Genomic DNA, 27,515 nt, shown 5'->3' with positions numbered 1-27,515 from the left:
CAAGATGAAGAAGGATTATCAGAAGATAGATGGCTCTCTACAATTTCTCTGCCATTTCATTTGTTCAGCAGACTTCAGAGATTCTATATGGCCAAAGAGGTTCATGAATTCAAGCAGGTTTAAAAAAAAGTCTTGAAGACCTATGTTATGCACCTCCTTTCATACACACAATTACTGAATGAGTAGATCAGCAACATTTTGTACTGTATCTTTTCGTTAATGGCATAGCATAGGCATTCAATATAGAAGATCTCGGGTGCTCAATGACGCATAAATCATTGAGCAAAATGTACCTCATCACTTCATTTATTAATTTTAATCTTTATTCAGTATTATACCCCAGTGTAATTTGGACCCGATAGGGTTTAGCTACTCCATAGCTTACTGTGATACCCATGGACTTTTGATAGACGGCTTTTTGTTAATGATGCTGAGAGAACAAGCGTATTTTAATACAAGGATTTTGGTAGTGTGATGAAGAGGCAGCAGAGTATGATGGTGCAAAGGCTATAGTGTACTTACAAGAGTAGCTCTTCATTTATCCTTAATGTTTTGATTTTGATATTGATAACCCAAAATCAATTTAAGGTGGCATTGCACAGCGCCAAATCAGTGCATATCTTGAACACTCAGTGCTTCCAGATTTGAGTTTCTAATCAGGTCTTTCAGTAGTATAACCCAAGGCTCCCCATGTCAATGCAACTCTCCAGTCAATACTCGTGTACCCACACGATAAATCTGCCTTTCAAAGAATTGGTTCCACGCACAGGTTTTTTTTTCTAGTAATACGGGAGCTCACGTTTTCCATATTGCTTTTTCATGTCTACACTTTCCATTTCGATTTTTAAATTATTTTAATCGTGATTTTAGGTTACTAAATGTTGATGCCCTCTTTTTTAGGGATCTTAATGAATGTTAGAATGAACTGTATATAACGACAATGCCACTTCACGTATAGTCAAAGAAATCAAGGTACATTTTTCAATCAAAGAAAAAAGGGTAAAGTCAAATCAAAAAGCAGTATTTCCACACTTCATGAATATTTTCTGCTGGTCTTTGAATACTCCAATCCAACCAAAATAAATCCACGAAAAAAGCACATTGTAAAACCCTTGTTAATTTGATCTCTGGGCAGAAAACAAGCATTGATTTCATTGAAAAAACACCAATATTTAAAACTCTTTTACTATCTCGAATTGACCTTGTTAATGTTGCAGTTTCACCAAGAATAAGAGGCAAAGACCATTTTTGGTACTAGGGTGTCTTGGCCTAATCAGCTGTCACTCTATGCCTTCTAATCCTCCATTGTACGATTAGGGGCACCAACTTTGCCTTAGACACCCAGCTTTGGCCATACACCTTCTTAGAGAGTGAAGAACATTGGGGTAACAAAGGATTAAGAAAACTCCACCACACTCTCACGTTAACAATGTACTGAGAAGTTATTTTGTCCTCTCCACACCACCATCATATATTTCACCTCCTGGCATACTCTCAAACACTTTAGGCCATAATCTCATCTGTTCTCTCTTGACTTGGTTACTCAAACACACTCTTCATGGACCTCACAGCATATCTCACAGGAAGACTACAACAAGTGCACAATGCAGTGGCCAGGCTCCAAATTCAACTTCAACTCCAGCTCAGAGAACACATTCCCTCTACCCTCAAGTCTGCACACTGGCTGCATATCACACAAAGAGTAAGATTGAGAACCTTGTGCGTCAATCACAGAGCTTAAGTAGAGAAGAACCTGAATTATTAGAACTGCTTTGTTTCAAATATAAACAATCACAGTCTCAGATTCAACAGTGCTTCCAGGAAAGTGCCTCATTCTGACATGGGGCCCCCACTTTTTGTCTGATCCCTGGTGTGATTTCGAACTGTAAGTGCTCTGGGTCCCTGCTAACCAGATTCCCAGCGTCTGATCTCTTTCCCAAATACTGTTCTACAATTAGCACAACTTCAGCTACACTTGTACATGCCTAGTAAATGGTACCTCTGTCACCTAGGCTATGGATACTGAAGAGGGGCCTCTGAGGCTGCATCACCAATTTGCCACCCCAGGGACTCCAAACCAAAACTATGCATAGAGCCATTGCAGGCTGCTTGTCTTGGTGTAGATAAATCCTAAGAGTCATCATGGCACACAGCCCTATGGTGTGCCATGCCCCTCATACACTGCATAAGGTCACTCCAATTGCAAGCCTTTGTCCCTAAGACAGGGTGCACTATATCCTTCATGTGGGCATATCAGCATGAGCAGATATGCCCTTACAATGTCCAGTCTATTCTGAGAAGTAGTCAGTGCACAGGAAAGCCATAAAGAGTACATGGTCTGGATACTTGTCAAAACGAGTTTCCTACTTCAATGATGGTTTCACTGATTTCTATGATGTATGGTACCAAAATCTTGTTTTAGTAAATCCTCACTGATGCCAGTGGTGGATTTATTAAGTTCACACAGGAGACCTTTTTAAAGGATCTCTTAAAAACCAACACAGCACTATTGCGGTTTCTGACTTAATTTCACCAGTCTTCCACAACTAGAAGTGTGTCTGAGCTCATGGGGTGAGAGCCAACACTCTCAGAGGACAGAGAAAAAGCCTGCTCTGGGCTGAGGGGCTTCACATTTCCTCCAGGACAACATGGCCTTCCTGGGCAGGAAGCTTCAAAGGCGATGCCACCTTTGAAATCCAACTCAGGAACCTCCAGAGAGTGGGGGAGGCCAAGCCTCCTTTTCTGCTCCACTTTTGGCGGGAGAAAAGGCGGGAAACTTAGTTAGATTAGGAGAAGGGTCCCCACTTAGCCTACGCCACCCCTAGGGCGGGACAGGCCAGGTAAACCCCTCCCCTAAAATTCCACCATCTTGGGATTGAGGACAAACGACATAACGGGGCTAGGGTAGGTCCTCTTCCCACAGGAAGGCAGTGAGCCGGAGTTTACTACCGCCCACCCTGCCTCTCCCCCACCGTGCGGCACTCTCTCCACGAGCCGCTACTGGTTCTTGGTCTCAAAAAAATTACATAAAAATCAATATTATTTTTTATAAATTGGTCTCGGATTTATTCTTGAGGGTGTGTCTCATTTATGGCCTCTGTGAGTGCAACAAATGCTTAACACTGTCCTCTGATAAGCCTAACTGCTCGCCCACACTACCAGAAAAAGAGCCTTAGTATTATCTGCTTTTACCTCTATATACCAATTGGGGACTCACTGGTCTCTTTACACAGTGTACTTCGTTTTAGTACACTATAGAGAGAGCCAGGTCCCTACAGTGCTCACCTTCATAAGAGGATAGCATTTAAGATGAAAAGTGAAGAAGACCTGCGCTTACCCATCCTCATAGCTTACCTAGGTAATTCTCTTGTACTCTTTTTGTGCTCAATTTCAGATCACCCATACTTCAAAAGAACACAGAAAGCATGGCTATTTGAAAGCACATAAAAACTTCTTCAAGTTCACACACATCCCACACACAATAAGATATTCAATCAGCTCACCTCCCCCACTAGCTCTCCTCTTCCTGGTTCCTTTTTTAGGTCGAGCCTAGCGCAGGTTATTGGCTTTTGCGTGCGTCTTTCTAAGAAAGACAGCACGCAATTGGGCAAAGGCGGGCGCATGTCCTGCGTTTGCTCCACCCACGGCCTATTGCTTGCGGTTACCAGCACAGGCGACATCTGTTTGCAATTATCGTGCCCAAACGCGTGCGCGATAATTTAAAACAGATGTCTCGCTGTGGCACGCGTGCGTGCACCACTCGCGTTCTTGTTTTGGCTGCAGGCACCTCATGTTTCCTCGCTGCTCGACTATTTTGGTGCTCACAGTCACAGGATCTCTGCTTCCATACTTCCCCGCTCTCTGCATGACACCCTACCCCGAGCACCCTCGGCAGGACGACGGTAAAACACCCATCTTTTGTATGTGTGTGTTAACATGCTGCAGTTGAGTTTTCAGTAAAGTTTGTTTGTTAATTGACGCGGTACTATTATATATTTCAGTGGTTGTGTGGTGTTCGTCGCCGTCACCGGTTTCCACCAGAGGGCACGTGACCCTCTTGTCATGGCCCCTGGGGTTTCATGGAAGTAGCGTCACCCCTCTCCCGAAGCCCCCTAGCAGTGAGAGTTTTCTGGTCCATCCAGGACGACCAACAAGCAGCATTCACACCCCGCGCTGCTCTCCGTTATTTCCGGTGTACTGCGCCGGACACCGGACCTTTAAGAATCACAACATCGCTGGGTCGCCCGCAGCCGCCTCGGTGCTCTTGGAAGCAATGACTTGTGGAAAACAGGTAGTTCGTTTCTGCCCGGGAGACCAACAAGCCAAGACTCAGCGGGAGGCAGCCTAAGCTTTTAATCGTGCTTTGTCAACCCCCGCCCTGAAACCAGGCGGATTAAGCACTGCCACATCCTGGGCACCGGTTGCGCACCACCGTCCGAAGGTGCGGTTCTGATGCCCGCCTGGGTGCGCTCACGGGTGGGGAAGGGGCCGAGGTGCCACAGCCCGAGCTCAACACTGCAGAACAAGAGATTGGTTTGAGATGTTGACTTGATTACCTTCCTTTTAGTAAAACCACCTAGCTACTGTGTTTTGCAACTGTGTGCTGGAAAGGTGGGGGATTGGCGGAATTATCGTAGTTTTAAATCACGTAAAATACAGCGCTGAAACCACTCTGGATTCATTTGTGAGACTGCAGTGAACTACTCTAAATAGTATCCAAATTAGCAAGTATTTAAAACTCGGTAATGTAGCATTGTGTGCAATTAAAGAACAGCAGCAGTGATGTTTCTGTAGTAGAATAGAACCTCAGCGCTTGTTCTGTTGAATGATTCCTGTTATCTACGTCAGCGGTTAACATTTTGACTGCTGTGGACCCCGACTGAATGAATCCTCGGCCTTCCCCCACCGAGTTAGTATGCAAAGCTGGTGACCCCCAGCCTAAGCAATTTCTACGATTTGAACCACAAGACAATACACTAAAATACAAAAACATAAATACAGCAAGCATTGGCATAGCCAATAGGTCTCGGCTTTGGGACCTTATAAGTGTTTAGCCATGCAACAGTTGATGTTGTTGCACCAAGGATATTGTGCTGTATAACTAAACACTTATAAGGTCCCAAAGGCGAGACCTATTGGCTATGCCAATGCTTGTTCTCTATTCCTATCTCCCTGTTTTCTCCCTCTCTCTTCACAACTCCCAGACAAACAGACACTGTTAGACCTGGCATCTTTTGGCGTGTTTCCCCTGTCTTTTTGCTTTCTGACCTCCCTGTTTTGACTCTGTTTTTGCTGGTTTAGTGTCTCTGTGCACTTTTTCACTGCTGTTCAGTATTAAAGTGCAAGTGTTCCTATTTTAAATTGGACGATGGATTGGTGTTTCCATGAATAGCCTATTTGATTTACGGGTAAGTCCCTAGTAAAGTGCACCGAGAGTGCCCAGGCCTTTAAATCAAATGCTGCTTGTGGGCCTGCGGCACTGATTGTGCCTCCCACACACGCAGCCTTTCAAAGGGTTCTCTGACCTGCCACTGCAGTGTCTGTGTGCAGTTTTTACTGTCATGTCGACTTGGTAAGTGCACCCACTTGCAGAGCCCTAACATTTCCTTTTATTACATATGAGTCACCCCTAACTTAGGTAGGCCCAAGGTACCCTTCTGGGCAGGGTGCAGTGTATTTGAAATGTAGGACATGTACTGGTGTGTGTGACATGTCCTGATAATAAAATACAGTATATTTAGTTTTTCACTATTAAACAGCTATCTGTCTCATAGAATAGAATGGGAAGTCTGGGTAACATTTTACGAGTATATCTTCCCATTGGGACAAGATAGAGAAATGGAGTTTAGTATGCCTGAACTCAGAATGTAAAAAATTAACTTTTGGTAAAGATAATATTCATTTAATATTTATTTATTTTTTAGAAGTTTTATATAGCGCTAGCCTGACCCGAGGGTATCGGAGTGCTTTACAGAGGATACGTTGCAAAGATAACAAACTAGACAGGAGAAAGAGACAATAATAATGCATGGCAAAGTTGAGGGGCCAGCTTCGTAGTCGAGGGAACATCCTTTTCGTAGTCTCACTGACATGATGATGGAGCGGTAATTAAGAGTCTTTTACCCCACTCTGAGTGCTCCTATCGACTCCCTTGGGACTGGATTGAGGAACAGGATTTTGAGTTGGCTTTTGAATTTTACAAAGGAGGGAATGGTTCTGATGTGGGGGGGGGGGGTAATGGAGTTCCAGATATTGGGCACGCTTCCGGCGAAGGAACGAGTCGCAGTTTTTATTTTTCGAGTTTTTGGCGGGATGAGAATGAGGGAGTTTGAGCTGCTGAGGTTCCTGGCCTGACCGGCTTTTTTGAGTTTGGCCGCCAGGTATTCAGGTTTGCCGGTATGTAGGGCTTTATGAGTGAGGCACGCTACTCTGAAGGTGATCCTTATTTCAAGTGGAAGCCACTTAAGTTTACTGAGTCCAGGAGAGATGTGGTCAAATTTCTTGATTCCGGTGACCATTCTGGCTTCCGCAATCAGAGTTGTTTTGATGGGAGACAGGTGTGACTTTGCAATTCCTGAGAGGACTGCGTTCACATAGACCAGCCTTGACAATACCAGTGTTTGAGTGGCCTGTTTTAGATCAACAGGCGGAATGAAGGGTTTTATTTTGTTCAGAAGTTTAAGGTTAAGGAAGGCGCTCTTAGCCGAATTCTTGATGTGTCTGGTCATGTTTAGTTTCGGGTCTAGTATGATGCCTAGTGATTTGACAGAGTCAGCTAGGGTGAGATTCCTGTTGAGCCCATCTACGGCCTTTAGCCATTCAGCGATTTGAGAGTTCTCCTCCTTGTTTGAAATGAGAAGTATCTCGGTTTTGTCGGGGTTTAGTTTAAGATGATTCAAAGACAGGCAGTGTTGGACATCATTCGGTATGTCATTGAGTCTTTGAATGTCACTGAGGGAGGAGGTTTCCAGATGGCTGTTCTGAGTAGTTTGATGAGGGGTTCCATGTAGATGTTAAAGAGTTGCGGGGAGAGCACTGAGCCTTGAGGGACTCCCTTCAACTCCCATCAGCCGGCACTGCCGCTTTCACCGCATCTTGCACCGCGACCTGTGGGCACCGCACTCTGCCTGTCTCACTTTACTCTGTCGCCCTGGTCTTACGGGCGACATTGCTGCACGCTGACCTCGACACTACACCATTGTTTGGGGGCACTGCTCGTAAATCACACGGCGCACTGTCCCATCCCATTTTGCCGTCTGGGCCGACCGACTCCCGCTCCCATCAATCGGCACTGCCGCTTTAACAGTGGCCTGTCAGCACCACAACGAGCACTGCGTCACTCCGCACCGCATCCCTGGTCTCACTGATGCTGCTGGACGACCATCACCGAGCCGTTGCCTGTACCACGACTTGAGGACACCACACGCCGCACCGCTACGCTTCACATTGCAACCCCAACGGTTGCCATGACCATCCCTGAACCGACACGGCTGGGTGGAACAAAAGGTACTGTTTACGAGTCTGCTGACACTAACACCGGTCCGCACCGATGTGGTCAGCGGGAACTGTTGGATTCTGTTGTTTTCAGCACTGCGGTCGCCTGGGACGGAGATACCTGCTTCCTGTAACTGCATTTTAAAGTTATTCTTGCAAATTGCATATTTTTGATTACTGTATGATGGTCTTTTATTGTTTTGGGCTTGTTTGCAAGAATAAATATTGGTTATTTTTTCTAGGCGTTGTGTCCTTTTGTAGTGCGTTCACTGAATTACTGTATGTTAGGTGCAAATGCTTCACACACTGCCTCTGAGATAAGCCTGACTGCTCGTGCCAAGCTACCAAAAGGGTGAGCAGGGGTCCGAAGGACCTCAAGACCTTCCGGCCCATCTCCCTGCTCCCATTCCCGGCAAAGGTCATCTAGAAGACCGTCAACAGACAACTGACCCGCCACCTCGAGGAGAACAGCATCCTGGACCAGTCCCAGTTCGGCCTCCGCAGCAACCACAGTACCGAAACTGCCCTCATCAACTCCACTGATGACATCAGGGCCCTTCTGGACAACGGCTAAACCGCGGCCCTCATCCTCCTGGACCTATCAGCCGCCTTCGACACTGTCTGCCACCACACCCTATGCACACGCCTCCACTACGCAGAGATCCGAGACAAGGCTCTGGAATGGACCACCTCCTTCCTTTCCGGCAGAATCCAGAGTGACCGCCTCCCCCCTTTCCATTCCAAAGGCTCCGAGATCATCTGCAGCGTACCCCAAAGTTCATCCCTCAGCCTGATATTGTGCTACGTCTACATGGCACCGCTCACCCACGTCGCCTGACTGCACAACCTCAACATCATATTTTACGCCGACGACACCCAGCTGATCCTCTCCCTCACCAAGGACCACCTCACCTCCCAAACCAACCTCCATGAAGGAATAAAGGCCATTGCCGAGTGGATAAAGAACAGCCGTCTGAAGCTGGACTCAGACAAGACGGAGGTCCTCATCCTCGGCTCCACCCCCTCAGCCTGGGACAACTCCTGGTGGCCGACTGCACTGGGAGCAACACTGACACCCACCGACCACTCACGCAACCTGGGGCTTATCCTCGACTCAACACTCTCCATGACCAAGCAAGTCAACGCCGTTTCGTCCTCCGGCTTCAACACCCTCAGCATGCTCCGCAAGATCTACAGGTTGATCCCCACCGAAACAAGAAGAACAGTCACCCAGGCCCTCGTCAGCTGCAGGCTGGACTACGGAAACCCCCTCTAAGCAGGAGCCTCGGCCAAACTCCTGAAATGACTACAATGCATACAGAACGCCTCTGCACGCCTGATCCTCGACATCCCTTGCCACAGCCACATCACACCCCACCTGAGAGACCTGCACTGGCTTCCTGTCAACAAGAGGATCACCTTCAAGCTCCTTACCCACGCACACAAGGCACTCCACAACATCGGACCGGCATACCTCAACAGACGACTCACCTTCTACACCCCGAACCGCCAACTCCACTCCACCGACCTCGCCCTCGCCACCGTTCCCCGCATCCGAAGAGCGACCACCAATGGCAGATCGTTCTCCCACCTCGACGCCAAGACCTGGGATACCCTTCCCATCCTCCTACGGCAGACCCAGGACCTACTAACCTTCAGGAGGCTACTCAAGACCTGGCTATTCGAGCAGTAGCAGCACCCGTCCCCTCACCGCCTTCAGACCCTCACGGGTGAGTAGTGCACTTTACAGATGTTCTGATTGATTGATTGATTTCAGTAGTGTATCCCCCTTATCCTGACTAGAAGGAATGGTCTATATTTGGACAAAGGTGCAAACCATTGCCACTAGAGACCCCCATTTCTAACACACACACTCTCTATCTTTCACTCTCTTATGATTTGAAAAAGTCTCGGACCACTGCCCCCTCACTCAGCCTCTTTCAATTTCCCCACTTACAGGCATGCCCTGGTCTGCACTACTTCATCACCACCTCCTCAATACAAAGCTGGTCATACTGCTGGATGATGTGGACACAACTAAGTACCTTCTTACAACACAAGTGAAAGCAATATAAACATTTTTTTTTAAGTTTGTGTTTTGCCAGCTACAAAGCTATCCTGGCACCACCCATTTTCTCCAACAACTTAGGTCAAGCTTCCATGTTTGAAAGTTAGCAGGAATATCTTGGCATAAATATAGGAAATGTTAATAGCTATGAAGACTAATGGAGACATTTGTTTGCGGCTCTTGCTTGATCTTCCCTCTACCTTCAACATGTTTAGACCATTCAGCGCCAAGACTATTCGTGTGCTTTATGAATCCCGTTAACATTAACATTCCATTCTTTTTTAGGTCTCCCCTAGGCAGCAATTGCGCTGTATCTTCGAGGCATGCTGTATTCAGGTTATGTGCATAAAGCTCCGCCTACTTTTCACCCATCTTTTTAATTGGCTCCTGTCCTTTGTGAATGGAGGTTTTTCATTGGTCATTAAGCTTAGTAGTCCCTCCTTAGTATCGCCTTGTCTCTTCTTGTAACCACCCACGAGGACACCCCCTGTTACATGTGTTGTTACGCCCTAGGTTTTAATTACAGCTTCAAGGCACTATTTTCTTAAAGGCATTCAGACAGGACACTCACCTGGTCCTAAACTAGTTTGTCAGTGGTTACTTTACTCGCAAGCACATCTCACATTTATATTAGACCTTCTATACATTTCCCTTCATCAGCTCTACATAGAGTACAACCTAATCCGGAACTAATATAATAATTCTTTAGTCACATTTCAAAGCTATTAGTTGTAAATATGGACATAGCTATTTGAATGTACTCGTGGTAATGTCTTGCATGCAATCCATTATGGGTAGGCTGGATTTACCATATCTTCTGTACGGTACAGTACTGTATGTGACCAAAAGTTTATGATGCTTACTAGGGACCTCTAGGAGTAGCTTGTAGTAATGCACCCAGAAAAGCAGTGCTGGTGCCTTGCTCACTAGGGACCTCTAGAAGCAGCTTGCAGTACTGCACCTAGACATGCAGTGCTGGTGCTTTGCTCACTAGGGATGTGTAGGAGCAGCTTGCGGTCCTCCACCTACACATGCAGTGTTGGTGCCTTGCTCACTACGCAAGCATTTGCAATGTATTAGGTCTCGCATTACTGAAAGTATGAGCTATTGGCATTGCATTATTATTTGCAATGCCAATACCTCAAACTATCAGAAATTTGAGACCTATTGCATTGCACATGCTTGGTTAATTTGTTGTGGGGGGAGAGAGTTGGCAGAGAGGCTGACCAGTGTTTCCACTCCTTCATGGAAAGGACATTTTAAAGTGTTGTAAAGAGTATATTTTTAAAGAATAAATTCACTCACAATAGGAACAAGCATCCCACACGAGGACCTGCTATTGAAGTTCAGTTTAATTTAGTTGTGTCCCCTCATCTTTCTCTGATATCCTAATTTGATATGTCGGATCTTTCTTGGGCGTATTAGAGGGGTAATGTGAGAAACACACTTTGAGTCCACAAGAAGGTTTATAAAAGAAACAGAAGAGTGGGTGACCCAAAAGAATTTGCAACTAAATACTACTAAAACTGAATTCTTCCTCTCTGGGCAAGTATGATTAACAGTTTGTAGTTAACCTACCTGGAGTTTGTTCTTCTACCTGTGCTAGTTATTGCAAAAATAAAGAACGTAGAGGTATGATGTGATTAATGTGATTGATGTGATTGTGTGTGATTGATGTCATTGTGTGTATTTTAAATATTTCTCACTTACCGACCCCCCTGAGCACCTAATCTTCTTGGCGCAAGCACCCCCTGACAGCCGATTTAACGCTGCCACTGGCGAGTGTTTGTTCGTCCTCCTTGCCGCCATTCCCAAAGCCACACGACACGCCCACTTGGGTTGGCCACGCCCCCTCCAACAGGTATATAGCGCGCGCTGAGTGCAAGCGCTGCTGCATAAATCTGGAACCTCCTGAGGCACAGCCGGGAGTAGCGAGAACTCTGTTTTTTACTGTGTAATACTTTGTGTATTTTAAATATTTCTCACTTACCGACCCCCCTGAGCACCTAATCTTCTTGGCGCAAGCACCCCCTGACAGCCAATTTAACGCTGCCACCGGCAAGTGTTTGTTCGTCCTCCTTGCCGCCATTCCCAAAGCCACACGACACGCCCACTTGGGTTGGCCACGCCCCCTCCAACAGGTATATAGCGCGCGCTGAGTGCAAGCGCTGCTGCATAAATCTGGAACCTCCTGAGGCACAGCCGGGAGTAGCGAGAACTCTGTTTTTTACTGTGTAATACTTTGTGTATTTTAAATATTTCTCACTTACCGACCCCCCTGAGCACCTAATCTTCTTGGCGCAAGCACCCCCTGACAGCCGATTTAACGCTGCCACCGGCGAGTGTTTGTTCGTCCTCCTTGCCGCTATTCCCAAAGCCACACGACATGCCCACTTGGGTTGGCCACGCCCCCTCCAACAGGTATATAGCGCGCGCTGAGTGCAAGCGCTGCTGCATAAATCTGGAACCTCCTGAGGCACAGCCGGGAGTAGCGAGAACTCTGTTTTTTTTACTGTGTAATACTTTGTGTATTTTAAATATTTCTCACTTACCGACCCCCCTGAGCACCTAAACTTCTTGGCGCAAGCACCCCCTGACAGCCGATTTAACGCTGCCACCGGCGAGTGTTTGTTCGTCCTCCTTGCCGCCATTCCTAAAGCCATACGACACGCCCACTTGGGTTGGCCACGCCCCCCTCCACTGGCTCCTCTCCCACTATAAAGCATGTGCATCTATAGGAAGCGCAGCGGACGAGCGCAGCGGGCGCGCCGATTGCGCGCCGAAAGCTCGTCTGCGCTCGTCCGCGCCGAGACCGGGCCTCGGGCTATACCCCTTACATCTCTGGCTCAAAAGACCATACAATACAGCGCGGATACCCTCCGCAGCATAAGGTCTTTAGGACCTGACTGCGATATGCACCGTTATCATGCAAAAGTACTGCCAGATACCTGTCCAAAATGCAAACTTTCCCTCAAACCCAGGCAGGCTCAAGACACGAAGCAGGAATACTGTATGTTCATGTTAAACTGCAGATCCCTGCCTTAGCATAGGGTGGAGATTGCCCTCCTGTTGGAGGATCGCATGCCAGACGCAGTGTTTCTTACGGAAACATGGCTCGCGACTGACTCCGACCCTGTCTTAGTAACAGCCCTCCCTCCTGGCTTCCAAATCATCCGGCAGGACCGTCCGGAGGGGAGAGGAGGAGGACTAGCAATTATATTCAAAGAGCAGTTCCACTGTCGAGTCATCTCGGAGACAATTCCAGACTGTGAGAGCTTAGCCTTCACTCTGGAATTCTCTCCCAACCACTGCTTTTCGGGCACAGTAATATATCGCCCCCCGGGCCCCCCAAAACAATTCCATAAGCTCCTCCCTGCAACTGTGGCCGAACGCGTCAGCACTGCCGCTAATTACACTTTGTTAGGAGATTTTAATCTCCATTTTGACACTACGCTGGATCTTACGGCCATGACACTCGCTGACGACCTAGCCGCTCTACAATTAACCCAACGAGTGAAGACCCCGACTCACGTGAAGGGCCACCTACTGGACCCAGTGTTCAGTAACTGTGCAGACCTTGTGGTTGGATCTCCAATCTCCCTTCCATGGACTGATCACTCACTGGTGCCCTTCACCTTGTCTACTTTTAAGCCACCCTCCGTAAAACCTACGATAAGACGCGCCAGATCCTGGGCGCGGATACCAGTGGATGAATGGATAAGTAAGCTTGCTAGCGATCAACCTTCCTACAACGAGGATTCATGTCTGGCCAATCAGGCTTACGAAGATTGGATCACACAATCCCTGGAGGCCACCCTTCCTTTGAAGAAAATAACGCTAAAACGCCCCCATAAAACAGCCCCCTGGTATTCAGCGGCTCTCAGGGAAAAGAAGCGCCAATGTAGAAAAATAGAAAGACAATGGCGTATAGACTACTCCGTGGAGGTAAAAACTCGTTACCGAGAAGCAATTAAAGCTTACAAAGCCGAAGTCAAAGCTGCCCAATCTGTATACTTTTCTGATAGAATCATAACAGCCAAATCCAAACCCAGGGAAATTTTTCAAATTTTGAAAAAACGTACTAAACCCCCTCCCTCCAGTCTGCACGAGGAAAAAACCACAGCCCAATGCAACGACTTGGCTGAATTCTTTCATCAAAAAGTCAACAAAATGTATGCATCCTTCCCCCTCACAGCCCCTGCCCCTCTAGCTCAGGCTCAAATAAATCTGGTGGACACTGTCCCAGTGTCCCTACCTGTACTGGATCACTTTCCCTGTTTAGATCTCGAAGCCTTGGAGTCTGTGGCTCGCAAAGTAAAATCGGGGTCCCCAAGCGACCCGGCACCTCCTGACGTCATGATGTTAGCATCCCAGGTCACTTTACCAACCATTATGGACCTCCTGAATGCATCCATCACCTCTGGCACTGTCCCTCCTGCTTGGAAATGGGCCATGGTCCGAGCCCTGCTAAAAAAACCTAATCTGGATCCAGCGGACTTTAGCAACTATCTGCCCATTTCCCTGCTCCCCTGGGTGAGCAAAATCCTGGAGAGGTACATCAACCTCCAGCTGGTGAATTTTCTTGATGATAACCAGTTGTTGGATGTCACCCAGACGGGTTTTAGACCCAGACATGGAACAGAGTCCGCCCTCTTAGTGGTCACCGAGGAGTCCAGAAAAATCCTAGATCGGGGAGGATCAGTGGCAGTGATCCTCCTTGATCTCAGTGCGGCATTCGATACGGTCAGCCATGACACCTTGCTGAGCCGTCTTTCGAATATCGGAAGAGTGGATAAGGCTTGGCTCTGGCTCAAATCCTTCCTGAGCGACAGGTCGTTTCAGGTATTTGATGGGGAGACAGCGTCCACCAGCAGGCCTTTGAAGTGTGGAGTCCCTCAAGGCTCCTCCTTAAGCCCCGCGCTTTTCAACATCTATATGAGACCACTGGCTGAGGTTGTTCGTCCATTTGGGGTTAAGATTATTTCTTACGCGGACGACACCCAGCTGGTGGTCTCACTGGCGCAGGAGGCTGATCGGCCGCTATCAGGTGGGCTAATAAAATGCTTAGAGGAGGTAAAGGCCTGGATGACTTCGTCATCCCTCAAAGTCAACGGAGATAAAACGGAGCTGATGCTCCTGGGCCCCTTGAACCCCACCTGCTTCAACTCACTCTGGCCCTCCTGTATAGGCACCCCCCCAGTGCCGAAGGATAACATCAAAAGCCTTGGGGTGTAGCTGGAGAGGAGCCTTTCATTTAACACCCAGGCCACAAAGCTCTCGGCTACCTGATTTGGCCTTCTTAGGATGTTAAAGAAAGTCCTCCCCCTCCTACCCGTGGAGGCAAATCAGGTAGCCATACAGGGTCTGATACAGTCACGCCTAGACTCCAACAACGTCCTCTACCTTGGTGCCCCGGAGTACACCCTACATAGACTGCAGATAGTGCAGAACTGTGCCGCCCGCACACTGCTACAGCTTCCACGCAGACTGTCAGTCAAAGCTGGACTGACTAGCCTGCATTGGTTGCCAGTGCGTCAGAGAGTCACCTTCAAGGCCATGTGTATTGCCCATCAGGCTTTTTGGGACACAGGGCCTATGATTATCCTCGGTCTAGTAAACCAGTACCAACCAAGCACAAACCTCCGATCTAGCCAGGCTTTTATGGCTATAGCCCCGAGAATAAAAAAGGCAAGGTCCGGCGGAAGGACGTTCGCCTACAATGCCGCAAAGATTTGGAACTCACTTCCCTTTCACCTAAGATCTAACCCCAACCTCTCCTCATTTCGTAAACAACTAAAGACGTTTTTGTTTAACTCCCCTCAGTAAAACTTAGCCTGCTACTCTAGCTCGCTACCTCTTTTTTTTTCTGGTTCCTAGCGCTTGGACGCCCCCGGGCAGCCACCGCGCTGTTATAAATTTACTTTTCATTTCATTTCATTTCATTTCATTAAGAGCCAGCCACGAAACATCAAATTAATGGTACTGTAAAATGTATCTTTTTTGAGCTGAGGGTCTATTCTGTTTCGTCTGCCAAGGGATGGCCATGCCGTTATTATAGTTGTTAATTGCTATTGAGGCTTGACTACTGTAATCTAATCTTTAACTCGCGAGACAGTCCCAGGACATCGTTCACCAGTTGTATGCTGCTTTAAGTGGCTCGGTAAAACTAGTGCGGACAGAGATGGAGGGCTTGTGTCTATGAAACCAGATTGACACAGCACTGGTTGCTGATTGGAGCCACAACCAACCTAAATAGGGCCTTTAACAAACCATGGAGCATTGGTTGCCAAACCACCGAATAGCTTGGAAACACGAGTTATAAATAATCGCCTCAACAAGCATTTTGCCTGGGGGATTTGAACCTTTTTAGCCTTTTGGATGTCAACTCACCATCAAAGAGATATAAAGATAATTTCATGCAAAACTGAAACATTTTTATTCCCCTATGGTTGAAGATGGAAGAGAGGTATAAAAGTTCAGAAGGGCATACGCCTCGTGCCTAGAGAGCGCTTACTCGTAGTGCTGGGCTCTACAAAATCTACTCAGTTTCACTCATTTCTTTTAAAACTATTTCTTTATTGGCTCTTTCAAATCTAAACATCAGTGTTCAAAACATCTGCAAATAACAGCCTTGTCAGCACAGAATACAGTAGAATGTACCATATAAACAAAATCACAAAGTAATAGCATTAAATTACATGGCAACTGGGCGAAATTCGTGGTGCATATGTAGACCATACTTCTAGTGTTCAAGCTTTAGCCCCCAAAATACAGAGGTGGGTGGGTCAACACAGCCCCAAACGTACACTAACAAAGCATATCTATTTACAACAATGATGAAAACCAAGCAATTTCTAACATGCTTTAACATTCTGGGAACTGAGAAATAGGGAGCATGGGGGTGGCCATGGAAGCCCAATGGTGAAACCTATATAAGAGCAAAAAGAAGAGAAAAGGTATGCAGGGGGAAGTGGCTCCTCCGTTAAGGTGGAGGAGCATCGCCCCACTGCTCTTAGAGCAGTGAAAAACGGAAAAATAAAAGGATAATGGCAAAGTTATTATTTTATTTTTCTTTGATGTGGGGCTGGGTTGAGGCAGGGTGGCTCAGGTAGTAGGAGTGGTTTGTGCACACTAAGGGGCCGATTAGGATGGCGGACGGACTTGCGTCCGTCCGCCATCCCAGAGGTGGAGGGACTGTCCGCATGGGCTGCGGCGATCCCTCCGTGCAAATTAGGATGTGACCGCCACCCTGGCGGTCACATCCTGGATATTTAACATTGCGGCGGTTGCTGCTTCAAGCAGCACCCGCCGCAATGTTAAAAGTGCATGTGTAACATTTACATGCACAAAGCGGCAGGCACCGCGCGGTGCCTGCCGCTTTGTGCATGTAAATACTGGGGGGTACCATAGGTACCCCCCATGTGCACCCCCCACCCGCCTACACCCTGGGGGCCCGCAACAGGCCCCCAAAATCAAAAGTACACATGCTTTTCCACGGCGGAAAAACCGCCGCGGAAAAGCATGTTTACAAATGCATCCTAATTTGGCTGGCGGTGTCTGATAGACACTGCCAGCCAAATGAGAGCTTTTCCGCCGCGGTTGTAATCCGACCGCGGCGGAAAAGCAGCGGACAGAAACCAAGACCCACCAGCCATCGTAATGCGGTGGTGGGTCTTTGGTGACTCCGCAGAGGATTTTCCGCCTCCTCCGGGCCGGAGGTGGCTTCCGCGGGCCCGGAGGAGGCGGAAAATCCTCCATCCTAATCGGCCCCTAAGTGTGCATGACTACTTGGGTCAGCCAAACAATCATGAGCGCTTTACATGTTTCCCACAAGGCTGTAATGCTCAGCCTGGTGGGAAACATGCACAGGCTTCCTGTCCCTGCTTGAACACAGATTTACGGCACTCAGACCAATCACAATGCTGTATTGAAGCATTGTGATTGGCTTAGAGGAGCCTGTTTGCTTCCTGCTTCTTTTTGGAGTAAGGAAGAGAAGAGAAGCGGAGACGACAAGGAGAGACAGCAGAAAAGGTAAGTGTTTAAAACAAATATTTTTCGAACTTGCCCACCCACTTACCCCCTGCCCGCCACCCCTGTTCCCTACCATCCGCCACTGGTTTTTCTGGTGAATCAATCACATGGAAGGACCCCTTTTACCATGTATTGTACAATGCCATTAAAATTTTACATATGTCAAAATAGCTTATTGCATTTATGTAAACGGACGACGAAAATATATTGTCATTGTTTAACACAGCATTTATGTTTTATTAATAGATTGTCAAGACGTTGCAAACAAGGGTGCCAGAATAAGTGGACTTTACTTCATCAAGCCCACCAAAGCAAGGCAGCAGTTTTTGGTCTATTGTGAGATAGACACCAATGGCAATGGCTGGACCGTTTTTCAGAGGGTATGTATGTAATTTATAAATGTTGGTCTTGGCTCCTCGGGCCATATATTAGCTCAGCATTATTGTTGTGCATTTCGTTTCTAAATAAAGTAGCTGTAGGTGTTACCACATTGGTTATAAACGTCAACAACATTTACTTAAGAACTTTAGCTTTCTCATTTGAAACATGATTGGCTAAGACTTCACAGCGAGTTTTTCGCTCAATTTCCATTAGGATCAACCCATCTAACCACTTTAGCGACCCTCTACCACCTCCTTTCTTCAAAGAAATAAAAGCTACCATCCGTATGGTCTAAGATTGTCAGTGCTTCACTAGTGCAAGGCACAATCTCCAACTGTCTGAGAGCAGCGCAGATATGCCCCATTAAAAAAAACGAACGCAGACAGCTCTGATTGAATAACTGTTGGATCATCATCAATCTGGTTTCCAGGGAAGGCACAACACCGAATCTTCTCTCACTGACATCATGGATGACATTTTAAAATGTCTAGTCCAAAATTAATCTTGCCTCCTGATCCTCCTTGACCCATCTTCTTCCTTCGACACCGTTAACCACATCAAACTACTAGAAAAAAGACACGTAGGTAGTAGTGTTCCCTAAAAGGGAAGAAACACCACAATCAATCTATAATATATTGTAGGTAATAACAAATTTGAGTGTGAATAAGTCTAGTCCTAGAATCTGGTCGGGGTGCTTGAATAACTTAAAACACCTATTACCTAAACAGGTGTTGTTAGCATATTAGAACATAACATGCATGGTAATGAAACAAAGAACAAAGCTGATACAGATCACCCTAAATAATTACCAATCGCCCAAAAATTCAATATTGGAAAAGTTTTACACAAATCTATATTTCAATGCATAGGGCAACACCAGATCCTACGGGCAATCTGGTAAGATGTCCAGCATACAATGAGTGATCCAGAACAGTCATCTGATGATTTATCAAATTATCTTTATTATTTCTCTTAAAACAGTTTTCCCAGCACACAGGCTTGCCGACACGTGCTTCGTCTATCTTAGACTTTATCAAGACGAATTGGGAAATTCGTCGCGGTTCGCTCCAATGTAAATGAATCATGAGTCGTACTCCATTTGTTGATATTCAAAGACCAATATCGTGAAAAAGAAAAACCCTAAAAAGTTCCAAATGAGCACGAAATAGTAACAAGTCCAAAAGGGTCCTTTTAGAGAGTCCTTAATAGCGTACAACCTAACAAGCGTAAGATCCGATATAGTATGCCATAGAGGGAATATGTAAGATAGTCCCAAGTAAAGTGTCACGGGAGTAAACAAACTGACGAGTCCTAGTCCAGGAATAAGGCAACAACTGCCACGGAGTCAATTCAATAAGGAGGCATGTCCATGATAAGTATGCCACCTCAACCAAACACTATTGGTCCACCGGAGCTACACGTGTTACCGCTATCAGTACTACAGATTGCACGTAGGATCTGGAGTTGACCTATACATTGAAATATAGATTTGTGTAAAACTTTTCCAATATTGTATTTGGACGATTGGTAATTATTTAGGGTGTGCTGTATCAGCTTTGTTCTTTGTTTCGTTCACATCAAACTACTGTTCACTCTAGAACACAGGATGGGCCTATCAGGGTCAGTATTGAAATGGTTCACTTCTTTCCTCCAAAACAGGTCCCAAAGAATCTAGATGAATCAATCCCTATCTCAGCCTTTACAGTAGCTATGGGTGTTGCACAGGGGTCCGTCATGTCACCCATGCGCTTCAATTTTTTCTTGGAGCCATTAGCAACTTTATCTGTAAATCATCCCCCCTGAAGACTTAATTTCACTCAACTCCATCCTGATGAACACTCAAAACTGGCTCACTGACAACTACCTCATGCTCAACACCTCCAAAACAGAATTCTTTCTCATTGCTCCCCCTAATCACACTCCCAAGATTGACCTGTGGATGAAACACCTTACAGCCTTCAAGTGCTCCCTCCACATCATTGTGTCAGCGTCATCCCTCAGAATCACACTAGACATGCACTTGAACATGAAGAACCATATCATCAATGCAACCAAGGGAGCCAAACATCAGCTGAATATACAAAGGAATCCCAAACCATTCCTTCCAGGGTTTGGGAATGTTGAAGTAAGATGCAATCTGATGAAGTAAAAAGATTAGAAAGAATGAAAGGTTATTATTAGCTATGGGCAGGTGACATAAATTGTTCTCTCTTATTTTGTTCTGTTTGGCTGTTGGTGGTATTGATACTCTGTGTTATTTTTATATAGATAGTGATCAATATTGGAATTGTTTGATTTTGAACTTGATTTTTAATATAGAGTACTGAGTTATGTGGCAAGTCTGGATAGTGGTTTGTGAAGTATGTCTTGAGATTTTGCTGAGTTTGCGGTTTGCAATGATCATACTATTATGTGCTTTATTCAAACCATTATAAATACTTTTTCGTCAATACAAAATTCACATGTTCACATGTGTAAGTAGATATTTATGTGACCAAATTCATTTTGATTGCTCAAATGCCTTTGAGAATTAAACTCTGTTCTTGCTGAGTGTAAAAAAAGTATTCTGGAATGTTTTTGCAATTTTAATTGATTTTTTACAAATAAACATTTGGTTAAATTGCAAAAAAAGTAAACAGTTTAGTGTGTTAGGAAGGTTGTAAACATTTCAGAAAGGAATTAAAACAAACAGGAACCCAATTTGGATTTTTACTATCATAAAGTTTAGTTTAGGTTTGCATGAAAGTAAGTACCTTTTAACCCTTTCCGCATGAATTTACGCGCTTTGCTGGCTTTTTATTGAGTGGCGGAGTATGGACGGCCCCCAGCCATCCTCCGCACACGCCCACCATGACGTCGGATGGCTGGGGGCTGTCCGAAGCACACAAGGGGTTAAAGAAGAAAACATTTATTGAAAGCTTACCATTTTTTGCCTGTATGGGTGGTGGGTTTGATTACTGCTATTTTCAGTACTGAGCTAACTACATACAACTCCTTGCATAGGAAGTTTATGTTTAATTTACACATCACGGGGAGATTGCTGATTAAACGTAGGGGAATTTGCTTTACATTAATTATTCACTAGGGAAAATGCTACAAAACAACTTGTTGACAAGAGGGAGTACACATAAAATCTGTATTCTGGGTGCAATATGTACATATTATATTAAGAAATGGTTCCATTAATGTTTGGACTAAGACATTTTAGAGGATGTGTATAATTCCAAGCTATTCGTGCACTGGTGCTAAACAACTCGTTAGTGTCACATTGGTTTATTTTTGTATACATAGATGTATATATTATAGTAAGTAAATAAAGAATGATGAACACATATTGAATCTGATCATGAAACATTATTCTAATCCGTTTGTAGAGACTGGATGGCAGTGTGGACTTTAAAAAGAATTGGATTCAATACAAAGAAGGCTTTGGATACTTATCTCCAAACGACCAGACCGAGTTCTGGCTTGGAAATGAAAAGATCAATTTGATAACCACACAGTCGGCCATCCCATATGTGCTTCGGGTGGTACTGGAGGACTGGGATGGTGTAAAGAGGTATTGTATACTTCGGTCATCACCACAGCTACAATTAATCAATCAATCAATCAATAATCAATCAGCGAATTGGATCAAAATTGCCCAGATATTTTTAATGTTTTTGTGCTGCGAGTAATTTCGTTGTGCTCCTTTTACAAATAACTCCTGAATTCCTCACCCAACAGCTCTGCAGATTACTCTACATTCAGAGTAGCACCAGAAGCAGACAAGTACCGTATGACCTATGCCTACTTCATGGAAGGTAGTGCTGGCGACTCCTTCGATGGCTATGACTTTGGAGATGATCTCAGTGACAAGTTTTACACTTCTCACAATGGCATGCAGTTCAGTACGTATGACAGTGACAACGACAAATTTGAAGGCAATTGTGCCGAACAAGATGGATCTGGGTGGTGGATGAACAGATGCCACGCGGCTCATCTAAATGGCAGATATTACAAGGGTAAGGCATTTTTTATTTCTGTTTCAGTATAAGCATGCACATTATTTACAGGTTGTTTCCCCACAAATTCACGTGACTATGGTTTGCATGAACCAGACGCTAAATCCTAATTTTCTTAGAGGTAGAGAAGTCTTGATGATCACTGCAAGTAGGTCATTCATTAAAATGGCAACATCTTTTTCTGTTTAATTATCTCTGTTACGTAAACTTTAAGAATTTTCTTTGTTAATTTACAGTAGAATTCGTGATAAATTCTGTGATTTAAAGAAGTCAGCAGTGAAGCAAGGAAACTATTGTCATATTTAAAAAATCTATTTGACAAACTACGTCTTATAGAATGTGACAAAAAATATAAATGAAAGTATTTCTGTCGGGAGAATTTTATGGTGAGCCAATTGCTAAAAAATTCTGAAGTCAACCACAAAAACTTGCTTGGATGCACAAATGTCATACTCAAACATTTAATGTGTCTATGTTATGTAAGCATGTGGTATTCGGATACCACAAATTTTGCCAACAGGCAGCAGACTGAGAACTGGTGGTGAAGCTGCTATATTTAAAGCCGTTTTTTTCATGCTATTTACATTTACTGTTGTTAGGATGTCTTTGACAATCTATTGCATGTGTGATTTGATCAGAACACCTTTGTTTAAAAGCACGTAGAAATAGCAGTGTTTACATAAAAAGTAGCAGTGTCCCACAGAAGCAACCATCATCTAACTGCCGATTTCCTGTGGACAACCTCAGCTGAGCAAAAAACACACTTTTCCTGCTCTGTTATGTGTTTCTTTGAGTGACCTATAGTTCCTGTGTTTTAGCCATGAATGTTCTTCTCCCCTTTCAAATGAGGAATCATGATTAACAGTATATGGTTTTAACTGACTAGTAGCTTATTGGGCAAGCTGACTTTTTCACTTTAACAAGTGTAGGAAAGGGTAGGTAAGGTTGGTGGTAGGTATTTGTACACGTGGGGGGTAAAGGGGAGTGTCAATGAAGAATGTGTGTAAAACTCACGAATTAGAGATGTTGTGGAGTTCTCAAAGGCCTAGTCCATTGTTTCTCTTCCTGAAAACCTGCAAATGGAGACCAACAAAATATTTGGCTAAGTGCGTCTCCAAGATGGGCGAAGAAAGGCTGCACACCCGTATTTCTTGGAGATTTTGAGCAGTATATTCTTTCACAGGAACAATGTTTTCTGTGTGTGGTGAAAAATAAAAAAAATACAATACAAATAGAATATTAACCATAGTCCTAAATCTGGTCGATCTCAAACAATATATACCACCTGAGGCTTAAGTGTAGAGCAGAAAAACAAGTCCTGGAAAACTTCAAGAGTCATAGCTTTCCAATGTGTTTTTACCGGTGAACAACCTTTACAACGCAACTTTTACCACGCAGTGCCTTTAGGACGCAACTTTTACAACGCAAACCATTACAACGCATTGCGCTGGGGCGCGCTCTAGGATAGGGAATAGGTTTAATGTACTATCCAACACCTTCCCTACTATCCACGGGGACTGGAGTTGGAATAGTAAATTAAACTATTCACTGTCCAGCGCCCAAAAGCATTATGCATTGTAAAGGTATTCGTTGTAAATACCGCGTTGTAAAGGCATGCGATGTAAAAGCATGCGTTGTAATGTCATAAATCCGTTTTTACCTGATGTGAATACCAGATAGTGACTTGAATCGATTTGTTTCAGCAACAATACATTTGAACTTTTTTCGTAAAGAGACCCCATTCTAAGTGCCAGGTTCCTTCCACCTCCAGCCTAGTCACAGCTCCTGGCTCTTTGCTTCTGGGTTAGACAGTGAGAGGGGAAGTGAGCCAAGTGGCGGGCTCTAAAACCGCCATTGTGGACTGAAGCCTCTTCATCAGATTTGTTTTCACCGAAAGTCAAATCTGTAAACAATGTGTACTTTATAGCAATTCTCCTAAACAAAGTATTACTAATTATGTTATATTTAAAAGGGTCCTCCGTGGTATCCTGTCAAGCCTCTTGTACCAGATTACATTGCGACATATGCTGTCTTCCTGGTCAGCACTTACGGAATAAGTCAAAACCATCTTCTGCAAAACCACTGACTGTAATAAAACATAGATAAAACATAGAGGAAGGTCACCATTTAATGTGTTGCTAAAGAGTCTCCATATTTTACTTTCAGGTATGCTGACCGCTAAACTGTCAGGCATTAAGTATAGCACAGGGACTCACTTTTAAAATTAAATGTTATAGTTCCTATCCAAGTGTATGTGTAATCTGAGCTGGTTCTATCATTTTGAATAGTATATCATTTGATTTTATGAAAGAGTTGCATTTCAAACCCATATTTGTAACATAGAGAGACCTGGTGATCAGCATAATTCCCACTTTTCGTTTGGATGCCAAGAAATAGAACATATTGCAGAGAAAAATCATGAAAGGGCTGTTGATATCAGAGAAATATTAGGTACTGCTTGCTGGCATGATGAAGCATGTGTCCCGTTACACAAATGGAGATTACCTTAAATAGTGTACAAGTCTAATAAGGGGTTGATGATATCATAGAAAAAAAGGTACTGCCAGCATGGGAAAGCATGATCTCCTTGTGTGCTGGTCTCTGGTGGTTTCGGGAGGTTTGGAGCAGTATGTTGTGGAATAATTGTTATTGTAATCTTTACATTTTAGGTGGAGCATACACGGAGTCTGACGCTGGAACAAGTGGCTATGATAATGGCATTATTTGGGCGACATTCCGCAGTCGATGGTATTCCATGAAGAAAACTACAATGAAACTTCTGCCTATCAACAGAATTGGAATGGAGGGACAGCAGCAAAATCTTGGTGACACCAAGAAGACTGGTGCAACAGGCCGAGGAGATATTTAATACAAAAATCGATTTAATCCACCTGGACAATTTTATAAAGAAACAATACTTACCAATTCCAAATAAAAACATGCTGCTTGACCTCGATGACAAATAAATGGATAAAGACCTACAATCAGAAATGTTTCATTGTGTCTTTATACACTTAGTGACGTAGAGAAATGCCTCAGAAGATCGCAGTGAATAGAACTGTTTCATCATACAATAACCATGAAGTTATCCTGAAAGCCATATGTGCTGTGTTAGTCTTGGGAACTAGATTATGTGTGCCATAATAGACGCATGCAGGAGACTGTGATATTGTGTTCATTAGGCTGTGCATTACCACTGAGCACTACATGTCTATACACAAGGAAAGGAAAAACTTGGAAAACATCCCTAGAACAGAATTTGTGTGCTTCCTCAACAATTAAGCCGCAGCAGTCACACTGGGGATATTTTCTATTGAGAGACTTCCATGTATAACCTTTTTTTACCAATAGCATGACACCATATTGCTTTCCTAATGTAGGTGCCCTTTTCATTTGTTTCTGGGTTGACATTGATCAGTTGTGTATGGGTGTTTGGTTGTGGTTTGGTAGAATAGATGGTAATGGTTCTTACTTGTTAATGTAAAAGTACAATGATCTTAATGCAGATAGAGATCTTTGTAGTGTGTTGCCTAAATGGGTAAGTATACCAAAGGACTTTACCGCTTTTGTGTTGAGATTTCTGGTTTGTTGTCTATTGCAAGGACCGAGCTTAATCTTTTCTAGTAGGACATCACTAGGTAAGATTATAGCCCAAACCAGTTTTGTGCTTGTGGTAATATGATATTTTAAACTATTTTTATGTAAATGATTCTAAGATGCATGTAGGCTCTTAGCTGCCAGCATTAAACCAACTATTTGGTGTTGGTGCTTCAGTCTGTTCATGAACCTTACAATGTTCCGTCTAGCCTTTTCTATTTTTGAAAAGCAAATTGTAGGTGTAGTCGGATATGCATCGGACCAGTTCTCCTGACTCTGTGTGAATCAAGGAAAGGTAGGTAAGCCTTGTTATATTTAATGGAACTATCCTTAAAAAACAGAACTACTCACTGAACTGCCGAGTACCTCCTTGGCTTGAAGGGTTTATTCCTAGAGGGTGATATGGGGGAGGAAACCTAGTTACGGTAAATTGGGTATCACAATAAAATGAATGTCTAAGCAATGTTCTCATCTAAGAAAAGATATATTACTTGTTTGTACTAATGAAATATGCTTAGTAACCTTAAGATGTTTTATGGCACAAACATTCCTTTGAATGTGTATGTAGATAGTGTGTAACTTCTCTGTGCCCTACAGGGGCTGTGCACACTAAAGAAAGCATAGATTTGAAGTACTAACATCTGACTACTACCAAGCATTGTGCCTTCTTCTGCTTGTAATTGCACAGCACCTGATTCAGTAGTCTTGTGGCAAACACAGCTTCTCTGAGGCCTGATCAGGGTCTTCGTCTGGGAGCTGGTGCACAGTCTCTGGATGGCCAAGTGAAGAGGAAAGAAGCGTCAATCTCAAAACATGGTGAATACGGGTATACTGCGATGTCGTATATACAAAGGAGCTCATGTACTGGTGGCTAGTCGATCAACAATTCATGATTCAAAGCTGGGGTTTGGGACTTGATCTCCCACTGACACTGGTGTTGCTGAAGAAAAAGGTGACAAACAATAATGCAGGCTTGCAGGCATAAGCACTTCACACTGGCATTAGTTGTGCTGAACAGTGAGTGCAAACTGCAATGTTGAAGGGCAAGTTCGTAGGTCTCACAATGATATAGATGTCACAGAAGAAAGCAATGCACTTGGCAATGTGGCAGTGTAGACATACTGCCTGACTTTGATGTCATCAGTGCTAACACAAGTTTGCATAATAAAATGCAGAGGTGTCAGAGGTGTAACGACCCAGGTCTCATGGTGGCACTGATATTGCTAAATACTTTCTTCAGAAGCAGTAATGGGACTGAAGCATTCGTGCTCTCAAGCTGACATTGGTATATTCTTAACAAAATACCTCTGGTCTGGTGGGTGATCTCAGGATTCCCATCTTGACAAATAGCATGTTCCTTTCAGGTGTGCTACAGCTCCCCAGTGACTAGCGAAAGGGGAGCTGTCACTCTCTGGAAGTGGATTGAAATCTAGACGAACTCTGCACAATGAGGTTTTGCCACTGGGGTCTCATGTCAATCAGAACAGGAAACCACTGTTAATGTACGGTCTCAGCTGTGCTTTTAGCAGCTGTCATTGTGAGTTTGCTCCTGACAGTCCACAGGCTAACCTGCTGCAGTTGGCTTGGTCCATGGCCAATGAGCACAAAAAGTCCTTACCATTCAACTCAATAATGTGAATTTAGAGCCAGGTAAATGCACTTGGCTTAACAAATAATTATACAGGTTGGGGAGATTTGAAAAGCAACAGCAGTGATTATGGAGGGAGAAGGAGAAAAAGCAATTACTACCTCTGAACCCTGTGAAGCACCCTCCAACCTCTGAGGATGCATTTATACAAGGGGGACCAGGACACAACTTCATATGTATCCAAGTACTCTTATGCACACGACATACAATACAATGGAATTAGGGAGCCCAGTTCCAACATGGTGCATGGAACTTCCAAGAATCCCAGTAGTCCATCTCCACTATAGGATGC

The 27,515-nt window shown here is 44.6% G+C and overlaps 1 protein-coding gene across 1 annotated transcript in view; it reads left to right on the top strand.

Annotated features, from left to right (window-relative positions):
* The window catches only part of FGG (fibrinogen gamma chain), a 30,247-nt gene extending 5,285 nt beyond the window's left edge, over positions 1–24,962 (top strand). Inside the window, exons 6-9 of the mRNA XM_078676961.1 lie at positions 17,840–17,973; positions 21,349–21,533; positions 21,701–21,978; positions 24,648–24,962. Of these exons, the coding sequence (XP_078533087.1) occupies positions 17,840–17,973; positions 21,349–21,533; positions 21,701–21,978; positions 24,648–24,847 (797 nt within the window). The 3' untranslated portion in view covers positions 24,848–24,962. The remainder of the gene's footprint in view (positions 1–17,839; positions 17,974–21,348; positions 21,534–21,700; positions 21,979–24,647) is intronic.
* The last annotated feature ends 2,553 nt before the right edge of the window (positions 24,963–27,515 follow it).

Source organism: Lissotriton helveticus, chromosome 2_1, assembly GCF_964261635.1.
Source record: "Lissotriton helveticus chromosome 2_1, aLisHel1.1, whole genome shotgun sequence".
NCBI lineage: Eukaryota > Metazoa > Chordata > Amphibia > Caudata > Salamandridae > Lissotriton > Lissotriton helveticus.
The sequence above is the reverse complement of the archived record's forward strand: the minus strand, read 5'-3'. Positions and strand labels throughout refer to the sequence as shown.